Source organism: Anomaloglossus baeobatrachus, chromosome 1, assembly GCF_048569485.1.
Source record: "Anomaloglossus baeobatrachus isolate aAnoBae1 chromosome 1, aAnoBae1.hap1, whole genome shotgun sequence".
In the NCBI taxonomy this organism is placed as follows: Eukaryota; Metazoa; Chordata; class Amphibia; order Anura; family Aromobatidae; genus Anomaloglossus; species Anomaloglossus baeobatrachus.
The window spans coordinates 708960153-708972226 of NC_134353.1; the positions used below are offsets into that span (position 1 = coordinate 708960153).

General features: G+C 48.8%; 1 protein-coding gene across 2 annotated transcripts in view; it reads left to right on the forward strand.

Moving 5' to 3' along the window:
- Positions 1 to 12074, forward strand: part of DGCR2 (DiGeorge syndrome critical region gene 2) — a 122816-nt gene that overhangs the window by 60723 nt on the left and 50019 nt on the right. For both annotated transcript variants that reach the window (XM_075321329.1, XM_075321339.1), the window contains 2 exons: positions 3261 to 3386; positions 4472 to 4691. In XM_075321329.1, coding sequence (XP_075177444.1) covers positions 3261 to 3386; positions 4472 to 4691 — 346 coding nt within the window. The remainder of the gene's footprint in view (positions 1 to 3260; positions 3387 to 4471; positions 4692 to 12074) is intronic.

A 12074-nucleotide genomic window follows, 5' to 3' on the forward strand; every position in this document is an offset into this window, starting at 1 on the left:
CAGCCGAGAATATCAGCCCGCAGCTGCCCTGGGACTGTTGCATCCATTGTGCCACAGTCCCCGACTCTTCCAGATTGCCGTGATGCGGTGGCAATCAAGGAAATAACTAGTTAATGGCAGCGGATCGCTGCCACTAAGTCCAGGCTTAATCATGGCAGCGTCTGAGACCGCTTACATGATTAACCCGTAAGTAAAGTGAATAAACACACACACCGAAAAATCCTTTATTTTAAATAAAATAGCAAAAAAGCCTCTCTTTCACCCCTTTATTAACCCCTTCCAACACACAGCTCCGGCGTAATCCACGCAGATCCCACGATTAGTGTTGAGCGGACCCGCATCCGCAAAAATCCGGATCTGCACGGTTTGAGAGCCCGATCAGAGTCCGACCAGTACCGGGGATTCGGGGTGTACGATCCGGATCCGTTGTTTGTGTTTTTTTTTTTCTCTCGGTCTCTCTCTCTCTCGGTCTCTCTCGGTCTCTCTCTCTCTCTCGGTCTCTCTCTCTCTCTCGGTCTCTCTCGCTCTCTCTCGGTCTCTCTCTCTCTCTCGCTCTCTCTCTCTCTCTCTCTCTCGGTCTCTCTCTCTCTCTCTCGGTCTCTCTCTCTCTCTCTCTCTCGGTCTCTCTCTCTCTCTCTCGGTCTCTCTCTCTCTCTCTCTCTCTCTCTCGGTCTCTCTCTCTCTCTCTCTCTCGGTCTCTCTCTCTCTCTCTCTCGGTCTCTCTCTCTCTCTCTCTCGGTCTCTCTCTCTCTCTCTCTCGGTCTCTCTCTCTCTCTCTCTCTCGGTCTCTCTCTCTCTCTCTCGGTCTCTCTCTCTCTCTCTCGGTCTCTCTCTCTCTCTCTCGGTCTCTCTCTCTCTCTCTCGGTCTCTCTCTCTCTCTCTCGGTCTCTCTCTCTCTCTCTCGGTCTCTCTCTCTCTCTCTCGGTCTCTCTCTCTCTCTCTCTCGGTCTCTCTCTCTCGGTCTCTCTCTCTCTCTCTCGGTCTCTCTCTCTCTCTCTCTCGGTCTCTCTCTCTCGGTCTCTCGGTCTCTCTCTCTCTCTCTCGGTCTCTCTCTCTCGGTCTCTCTCTCTCGGTCTCTCTCTCTCGGTCTCTCTCTCTCGGTGTCTCTCTCTCTCGGTGTCTCTCTCTCTCTCTCGGTCTCTCTCTCTCTCTCTCGGTCTCTCTCTCTCTCTCGGTCTCTCTCTCTCTCTCGGTCTCTCTCTCTCTCTCGGTCTCTCTCTCTCTCTCGGTCTCTCTCTCTCTCTCGGTCTCTCTCTCTCTCTCTCGGTCTCTCTCTCTCTCTCTCGGTCTCTCTCTCTCTCTCTCTCGGTCTCTCTCTCTCTCTCTCGGTCTCTCTCTCTCGGTCTCTCTCTCTCTCTCTCGGTCTCTCTCTCTCTCTCTCGGTCTCTCTCTCTCGGTCTCTCGGTCTCTCTCTCTCTCTCTCGGTCTCTCTCTCTCGGTCTCTCTCTCTCGGTCTCTCTCTCTCGGTCTCTCTCTCTCGGTGTCTCTCTCTCTCGGTGTCTCTCTCTCTCGGTCTCTCTCTCTCTCTCTCGGTCTCTCTCTCTCTCTCTCGGTCTCTCTCTCTCTCTCGGTCTCTCTCTCTCTCTCTCTCTCTCTCGGTCTCTCTCTCTCGGTCTCTCGGTCTCTCGGTCTCTCTCTCTCTCTCTCTCTCGTCCCGGATCCTCCTCCCCATTGATTTACATGGACGCGGATTCCGGATCGGATCCGGACTTCTGCGGCAACCCGATCCGGATCCGGATTATAACCTATCCGCTTAACTCTACCCACAATGCTTGCAGACTGCTGCAGCCGCGTCTGACACACTGTACTCAATGCAGCCTCGTAACAAGACTGCAGAGGTAACCAAAGGTCATTTCTCACGGTGGGTGATGTGAACACAATACCGCTTGTGAGAACTGCTGTGTGTCCTCACAGGCACTCTTATCTATTGATTAATCTGTCCTCTATCTATATCTATCCCTCTATCTATTTATCTATCTATCCCTCTATCTATTTATCTATCCATTATCTATCTATTATCTATCTGTCTCAGAAGGAAATTCCTATTTTTTTTTTTCTTCAATGTGCTTTATTGCATTGAACGCATTAAAACGCATGTACCAACCTGCGGAAAAACTGCACCAAAACGCATGCGGAATTCAGTGCGGTTTTTTTTGCGGTTTTTTTTCTTTGGTGCGGAAATCTTTCAGAGCCTGCGGAATTTTCTTAAGAAAATTCAATTTTCTAGTGCACACAAGGCCTAAGGGTTTGTCCACACGATCCGGAGACCCTGCGTTGTAGACAGTGCTTTCCCTCCTGAGGAGACACAAGTGTTCTCCGCAAGAGAACTCGGCGATCCATGGCCTCAATCAGAATTCTGGGCACTGCAGACTTTCTCTGTTCTCCCAGCACGTGAACACCTGCACCTCTGTAAAGCATATCTTGACATGCTGCGGCTCGGGAAGCTGCGCCACACATCTGTTTTCACTGTGGGGGAAAAAAGCACAGTGGGCATGTGATTTCTATAAATCCCACTTACTGTGCTTGTACTGTACCTCGCAGCGTTAGACACAGAGAAAACGTTCTGCTTCCAAAATGCTGCAAACACTGATCGTGAAAACGAACCCTTAAATAATGCATGTCAAATTTGAAAAATGGGGCTCTGTTTACAAGGTTTCAACTGGCTGATTTCTTAATGGATTAATGAAAGGTAAAAGGGTAAAAACACAATTGCTGAGATCCTCACTGATCCTAACAACCAGGACAAGTGCCATGTTAATGGGGTGGTGGTCAATCATGTGCACTGCAGCTCCATTCATTTTTCTTGGGACTGCCAGAGATACTGTAGTGCAATGTTTGGCTGGTCTTTGGCTCTCCAATAAGAATGAATGGAGTGGAGGTGCACATGATCGAGAGGCTATCCCCATTCCTATGGATAGGGGGTAATCTCTAAACTGGATATTCCATTTAACGTTACTGCTTTCAATAAAGCAAACTGATGAGATACGCTTGTCATCACTTTCTTTTATTTGATTTCATTTATTTTTTGACAGAATAGTGTAATGTGTGCTAGTCTGTCCATTAAAAAAGGGGTAGGATCATAACTATTGTGTTACATGGATCATAATAAATAAACGATCATGTTTGTGTTGGATCAACAAATGGAAGATATGAGGCGGTGTGAAGTCATATAGTATATTCAGACTGTTACATGCAAATTTTGCTGCTGATTTGCATTGAATTTTACTTTTTTTATTTTATTTATTCTACTTTCATTTAAGGACTGGGAGGAGACCAAAGAGGGTTTCATGGAAAAGAGAGCATGGAGACACGGCACAGTCGTGTCCGGAATGGAGAGGGGACTCGATTCCAAACGGTTAACTTGGCCCAGCCTGTACGCTTTAGTAGTAAGTATATGTATATTCTTTCTATTGCCTTTTATATACAATGGCGCTCCATATTGTATCCAGGAAGATATGACATATCTGAATGTTATAGATAAAAACAATTGCTAACGTATTCTAGAACTATCCAAATATATCGATCTTTTGTTAAAGGGAATCAGTCATTAAGATTTCCGCTCCCAAACTATTTATCTGTGATTTATCGCTTTCAAACACAAGTCCATTAAAGGGAACCAACCGGCAGGATTTGCACATATAAAGTACAGGCAGTGCCATACTGGCGCTAGGATAGTGAATGTCATCATACCTTCAGTTTAGATGGATGTTTATTTGCAGAAAAAACGTTATCAAATGTCCAGAAATGAGTGCATTGGTTGAGTGGCATGTGATCCCGGGCAGGACTTTGTAGGTCGGGTCTTCGGTAATGATTCCTCCCCTGACTACCTAGCTCCCTTCTATTTAAATTTCTCCCCTCAGCTGCCATGAGTAACACTATTGCTAGAGTGTGCACAGTATTCTTTTCAAGTTTTTCTTCAACTCTTCAGAAAAATGGTGCTGGATTCAGCGCATGTGTGCACAGTGATCTCCTGCACTATTTTATTGAGGATATTGTAAAAATGAATTTGAGCGGCGGCACATGTGTGGATTGTATTTTTTTTTATCAGTGCATGTGTCGCCTCCGTTCATCCGTCCTCTCCAAAGTGTTCTCTGTAAAATAACATCGTCATTGTAGATCGCGGTACGCACATGCACTGATTTTGGCGACATTTTATTGAAGTGTTAGATCGCGCTGGGGATCGCACCATTTCCCGCCACCATTGGAGGCCCTGTCACGTGATACCAATGAATGGCTGATGACCCCTGTTGCTGTCAAGATTCACTTGTGAAAGCCGGCAGAGTGCCAGCATTTACAGGAGACTAGCATTTCTGCTGATCAGAGTGGTGCTTATTGAAGCATATGGGATAAACCTTTTAGTAGTTTGACTGTTTCAGATCATCTTTTCCGTTGAGTAAGAAAAACGTGTTAATATGTAAAATGTGTAAAAGATGTTCACATTCTCGGGGTGTGTACCCCCTTCTCATTATAGGTTTCCTAGGGAAATGCCCGTCAGGGTGGCATCACTATGATGGCACAGCAAGCTGCTATAAGGTGTACTCCTCTGGTGAGAACTACTGGGATGCTGTTCAGACCTGTCAGAAGGTGAATGGCTCCCTAGCTACATTTACCACAGACTCGGAGCTAAAGTTTATTTTGGCTCAAGAATGGGAAATGGAAGAAAGGCAGTTTTCAAGAAAAGACCAGAGAAGGTGAGGAATCTAATTTTTATGTAAGCTTTTCTCAGATACTCTTTCCTTTTTGTTTTGGGGTAAGTCTGGCAGTTTTATCTTTTCGTGTGTGTGTGTGTGTGTGTGTGTGTGTGTGTATGTATGTATGTATATGCGTGCGTGTAATATATGTATGTATATATATGTGTGTATGTATGTATGTATGTATGTATGTGTGTGTGTGTGTGTGTGTGTGTGTGTGTATATATATGTATATATATATATATATATATATATATATATATATATATATATATATATATATATATATATATATATATATATATATATATATAATGTCACTGATGGTTTTTAAGCTTGAACAATACATGAAATAGTCGCACCAGTATGAATTAGACATGTCACATTTAAGGAGTTGTACAAAATTTGGAAAATCATGGTCTCTGATTCAACATGCATCTTTATGGTAGGTATAGGGCTGAGCGATGTAAGGGCCGCTGTCAGATTGATCCTGGCATTTATGTGATTAACAGCAGTGGGTGGTGGTGTGCTCCGCTCCCTCTGCTGACTTTAGAGGCAGATAATGGCTGTGCTACACAGCTGTTCTATGCCAGTAATGATGCAAGCTCTGTTTGTAACCTTACTTCAAATATAGGGGCTAGACATATTGAATAATAGGCTGAAGTTACACTTGCATGTGACTTGTGCGAGAATCATTTGGCTCGGCTTGGCGCTCTCCGGACAGGAGCGTGCAGCTGCATAGAAAGACATGCAGCTGCACGCTCCTGTGAGGAGAGTAAAATAGAAATATTTCTGGCACACATATGGATATGAAAAGTCAAACCGTCAGTCTGCAACATTTCGGCTCTGGTGAGCCTTTGTCAAGGCAAAATGATCCAGAGGTAGACTAAAGTGGGAATATATTGCAGAGGCTGGGCACAAGGGAAATATATTCCCACTTTAGTCTACCTCAGGATCATTTTGCCTTGACAAAGGCTCACCACTGAGGCGAAATGTTGCTAAACTGATGGTTTGACTTTTTTCAGAATATATTACACAAAAATTATAAAAAAAAACCCTCTTCATACCCATATGTGTGCCAGAAATATTTCTTTGTGTTATACCTATTTTTCTGAGCGCCAGCCTTACATGGTTGCAGCGGAGCCCTACCATATTTACCTGTCAGGAGTGTAGCCGGGTGATGTGATTCGATTCTAGCACAAGTGTGACTCTGCCCTACATCATAAATCTGGAACAAGTTAAATGTTTGATGTTTTTGGGAACCTGAATCTAATTAAAAAAAAAAGTAAAATCAAAAGCCTGATCTTATGAACAGCAAATTGTTTTTCTGTAGACCTCAATAGGAAGTCTTTCAAATGTCGTTTTTTGAGACTTTCTCAACACGCACCCATTTAAAATGCAGAAAATTCCTCTGTATGAATATACAATAAAGATATCAGATCAATTATATTCAAAGCAAAATTCATTTTTTTTACAAAACTTTGAATATTTGTCAAAACGCTCTATGTACTGCAGAATGGTTCCACTAAAAATGTATAACCGGCTCTGTTCAGAGTGTAGCAGCCATTGTCGGCTGTTGCAGCACAGCTTCTATACAAAAGAGTAGTGGCAGTGCTGCAGTACCCGAGAGCGGCCGCTATATTCCAAACAGATGTTTCCATGCAGTCACTGCTGAAGCAAATAACAGCTGATGGGTGGGGGCGCCTGTGTCAGACCCCCACTGAGCTGCTGTTGATGACCTATCCTGTAAATAAGTTATCAGATACCTGTGGCTGGACAATACCTTTTAAGTGTAACCCGTTTGCATTACCATAAAATACTTTTCTTCGGCGCTCCATTGGGAGACCCAGACGATTGGGTGTATAGCTACTGCCTCCGGAGGCCACACAAAGTATTACACTAAAAAGTGTAAGGCCCCTCCCCTTCTGGCTATACACCCCCAGTGGGATCACTGGCTCACCAGTTTTCTGCTTTGTGCGAAGGAGGTCAGACATCCACGCATAGCTCCACTGTTTAGTCAGCAGTAGCTGCTGACTATATCGGATGGAAGAAAAGAGGGCCCATACTAGGGCCCCCAGCATGCTCCCTTCTCACCCCGCTGGTGGTTTGTAAGGTTGAGGTACCTATTGCTGGTACGGCGGCTGGAGCCCACATGCTGTTTTTCCTTCCCCATCCCACTGAGGGGCTCTGAGGAAGTGGGATCTTACCGGCCCCAAAGCCCTGAGGCCGGGCTCCATCCACAGACCCATTGAACCTGCTGGATACGGAGCTGGGTACCGTTCAGGGACATGGCCCTGCACCATTCAGGTACTCTGTGTCCCCGTACACACAGGCACAGCACACTCCAGACTTGCTGGGTGTGCTAGTGCGCCGGGGACAGTAAAGGGTTACAGTCACTGCAGCCTAGCTGAGTGACTTTATGTATGGGGAACTACCGTGCCGGACGCTCCGGGAGCGGCGGCGCGGCTGGGACTTGTAGTGCGCCGGGGACTTAGCGCCGACCGCGCTTTTACGGCGGCGGCGCTTATAAATCCAGTCCCCGGCTTTTGCGGCCTAGCTCCGCTTCGTTCCCGCCCCCACCCTGTCAATCAGGGTAGGGGAGAGACGCTGTACAATCGGCAGCGCCGAGGGCTGGAGCCTTATTTACATGCTCCAGCCCTCTCACTGGACACTGTGGGACGCCGGTTTCCCGCTCTGACTTGGGGGCACGCCCACGGCCCGCCCCTACCCACACGAGCTGGAGAAGACGCCGGCAGCCATTCCTGCAGTCCGAGCTGAGAGATCGGACTCTGGGCAACCAGGCACAGGACTAGGGCGACCACACACCCGCTTATAGGCGGGCGGTAAGCGGCACCTGAAGTGCTGACCCCACTAAATACCGCAGTTGTCCATTTGTATTTTATGCTTACACTGCATAGGTCGCTATTTTTGGCTATATGCCCTCTTAGATGGCGACACATCAGCAGCAGGAAAGCAGGGGTGCTAAGGCACAGGCTTTCCATGCTGCTTGTATTGCATGTACTGAAGTGTCATGTGTATTTATGCTTGTATGCTATACACTGCACTGTACGGTCGCTAGTCTGGGCTATTTTCGCCTGGAATGACTAGACTACAGCAGCAGAAAAGCAAGGGTGCTGAGGCACAGGTTTTTTTCTATGCTGCTTGTATTGCAGGGGTTGCAGTGTTCATTTGTACTTATGCTTGTATGCTATACATTGCACTGTATGGTCGCTATTCTGGGATATATTCCCCTAGATGGCTAGTCTACAGCAGCAGAAAAGCAGGGGTGCCAAGGCACAGGCTTTCTATGCTGCTTGTATTGCATGTGCTGCAGTGTTCATTTGTACTTTATGCTTGTATGTTATACATTGCATTGTACGGTCGCCATTCTTGGCTCTATATCCTAGATGGCTAGCCGGCAGCAGCATATATGCAACACAGGCTTTCGATGCTGTTTTTACTGCATGTGATACTGTTCCACGGCACTGAACCCCATTGTGTGCAATGCTCCCCTGTAGCACTTGGTCAGCCGGGGTCTCTATTAGACGTGGCCAAAGGAACCACCTGTCAACCCTGTCCAAGGACAGGGATGGAGTTGCAATGGGATAGAGACTTGCAGTCCGGACAGGCCATGGGCAATCTGGATCATTGCTCCCTGGCCACCCTCATTTGGAATAAAATCGGTGCTCCGGGGGGGTCCCAGGAGGCTCTCTGTATGATGAGGCAGACGTAGCTCATCAGGACTTTGATCCTGACACCGCTCTCAATCCGGATACACCGGATGGTGACGCCATAAGGAATGATCCTATAGCGTCCATCAATGGAATGTTGGATCTTTCTCCCTCAGCTCCCCCAGCGGAGGAGTCAGCTTCACAGCAGGAGAAGTCCCATTTCAGTAGCTCAAACGTATATTGAGTATTTTTCTGGCCACGCTGACTTCAGAGAAGCAGTCCAGGAACACCACGCTTACCAGATAAGCGTTTTCTCCAAACGTATTAAGGATACACGTTATCCTTTTCCCCCTGACGTGGTCAAGCGGGGACCCAGGGTCCAAAGCTGGATTCTCCAATCTCCAGGCTTGCGGCTAGAGCATAGTTGCAGTGGAGATGGGACTTCACTTGAAGATGCTAGACAGATGGACTCTGGTTGAAATCTGTCTATGAGGCTATCGGCGTGTCGGTTGCTCCGGCATTTACAGCCGTATGGGCACCCTAAGCTTTTCAGCTGTTCTTGCACAGCTGGTCTTGAGCATATGTACATTTGTGCCGCAGGGGCGTCCGTAACCTCGCAATGTCTGCATTGCGACTTACCCTATTAATGCTGTCCTGGAAGGACAGTCGAGGTTTCGGTCCTTCCCAAGCTCGGGCAGGTCCCAATTGTCCTCGTCCAAAAGAGCTGAAAAGCCTCAGAGGGGCTCAGCTTCCGGGGGCTCAATCACGCCCAAGGAAGGCAGCCGGAGGAACCGCTACCAAGGCGGTCTCCTCATGACTCTCAGCTCTCTCATCTCTCCGCATCTGCGGTTGATGGCAGACTCGCTCGCCTTTGGCGACATTTAGCTGCCACAGGTCACAGACCGGTGGGTGAGGGACATTGTGCCCACGTGCACAGGACAGAGTTCTGTTCTCGTCCTCCGACTCGATTCTTCAGAACGTCCCCACCTCCCCACCGAGCCGATGCTCTTCTGCAGGCAGAAGGAGTGGTAATCCCTGTTCCTCTTCAGGAACAAGACACGGTTTTCCTCCAATCTGGTTGTGGTGCCAAAAAAGGACGGCTCTTTCCGTTCCGTTCTGGACCCAAAACTGCTCAACAAGCACGTGGAGGCCAGGCGGTTCCGGATGAAACCCTCCGCTCCGTCATTGCCTCAATGTCTCAAGGAAATTTCCTAGCATCAATAGACATCAAAGATGCTTATCTCCACGTGCCGATTGCTACAGAGCACCAACGTTTTCTACGTTTTGTGATAGGAGACGAACATCTCCAGTTCGTAGCTCTGCCATTTGGTCTGGCGACAGCCCCACGGGTGTTCACCAAGGTCATGGCGGCAGTGGTAGCAGTCTTGCACTCCCAGGGACACTCTGTGATCCCTTACTTGGACGATCTACTTGTCAAGGCACCCTCTCAGGAGGCATGCCAACTCAGCCTGAATGTTGCGCTGGAGACTCTCCAGACGTTCGGGTGGATCATCAACTTCTCAAAGTCAAACCTGTCAAGGAAAGTATCCCTTTCACAGACGGCCAAGGACTCTCTGCAATGGTGGCTTCTTCCCACCTCATTATCACAGGGAAGATCCTTCCTACCACCGTCTTGGGCGGTAGTCACGACAGACGCGAGTCTGTCAGGGTGGGGAGCAGTGTTTCTCCACCACAGGGCTCAGGGTACGTGGACTCAGCAGGAGTCCACCCTTCAGATCAATGTTCTGGAAATCAGAGCAGTGTATCTTGCCCTACTAGCCTTCCAACAGTGGCTGGAAGGAAGGCAGATCCGAATTCAATCGGACAACTCCACAGCGGTGGCATACATCAATCACCAAGGGGGGACACGCAGTCGGCAAGCCTTCCAGGAAGTCCGGCGGATTATGATGTGGGTGGAAGCCACGGCCTCCACCGTATCCGCAGTTCACATCCCCGGCGTAGAAAACTGGGAAGCAGACTTCCTCAGCCGCCAGGGCATGGACGCAGGAGAATGGTCCCTTCACCCGGACGTGTTTCAGGAAATCTGTAGCCGCTGGGGAAGGCCGGACGTCGACCTAATGGCGTCCAGGCACAACAACAAGGTCCCAACCTTCATAGCACGGTCCCGCGATCACAGAGCTCTGGCGGCAGACGCCTTAGTGCAAGATTGGTCGCAGTTCCGGCTCCCTTATGCTTTCCACCTCTGGCACTCTTGCCCAGAGTGCTACGCAAGATCAGATCCGACTGCAGCCGCGTCATACTCGTCGCCCCAGACTGGCCAAGGAGGGCATGGTATCCAGATCTGTGGCATCTCACGGTCGGCCAACCGTGAGCACTACCAGACCGACCAGACTTACTGTCCCTAGGGCCGTTTTTTCCATCGGAATTCTGCGGCCCTGAACCTGACTGTGTGGCCATTGAGTCCTGGATCCTAGGGTCTTCAGGATTATCCCAAGGGGTCGTTGCCACCATGAGACAGGCTAGGAAGCCCACGTCCGCTAAGGTCTACCACAGAACGTGGAGGATATTCTTATCCTGGTGCTCTGCTCAGGGAGTGTCTCCCTGGCCTTTTGCATTGCCTACCTTTCTTTCTTTCCTGCAATCTGGGTTAGAAAAAGGTTTGTCGCTCGGCTCCCTTAAAGGGCAAGTCTCGGCGCTATCCGTCTTTTTTCAGAAGCGTCTAGTACGACTTCCTAAGGTGCGCACGTTCCTGCAGGGGGTTTGTCATATTGCACCCCCGTACAAGCGGCCGTTAGATCCATGGGATCTGAACAGGGTACTAGTTGCCCTCCAGAAGCCGCCCTTCGAGCCTCTGAGGGAGGTTTCACTTTCTAGACTATCACAGAAAGTGGCTTTTCTGGTAGCGATCACATCTCTTCGGAGAGTGTCTGAGCTAGCAGCGCTGTCTTCCAATGCTCCCTTCCTGGTCTTCCACCAGGACAAGGTAGTGCTGCGCCCCATTCAGGAGTTTCTCCCGAAGGTGGTATCCTCTTTTCATCTTAATCAGGATATCTCTTTGCCTTCGTTTTGTCCTCATGCAGTTCATCGGTATGAGAAGGATTTACATTTGTTAGATCTGGTGAGAGCACTCAGAATCTACATTTCCCGCACGGCGCCCCTGCGCCGTTCGGATGCACTCTTTGTCCTTGTCGCTGGTAAGCGCAAAGGGTCGCAGGCTTCTAAGGCCACCCTGGCTCGATGGATCAAAGAACCAATTCTTGAAGCCTACCGTTCTGCGGGGCTTCCGGTCCCATCAGGGCTGAAGGCCCATTCTACCAGAGCCGTGGGTGCGTCCTGGGCATTGCGACACCAGGCTACGGCTCAACAGGTGTGCCAGGCAGCTACCTGGTCGAGTCTGCACACTTTCACCAAACATTATCAGGTGCATACCTATGCTTCGGCGGACGCCAGCCTAGGTAGAAGAGTCCTGCAGGCGGCAGTTGCCTCCCCGTAGGGGAGGGCTGTCTTCGCAGCTCTAACATGAGGTATTTCTTTACCCACCCAGGGACAGCTTTTGGACGTCCCAATCGTCTGGGTCTCCCAATGGAGCGCCGAAGAAGAAGGGAATTTTGTTACTTACCGTAAATTCCTTTTCTTCTAGCTCCTATTGGGAGACCCAGCACCTGCCCTGTTGTCCTTCGGGATTTTTGGGTTTTTTCGGGTACACATGTTGTTCATGTTGAACGGTTTTTCAGTTCTCCGATGTTACTCG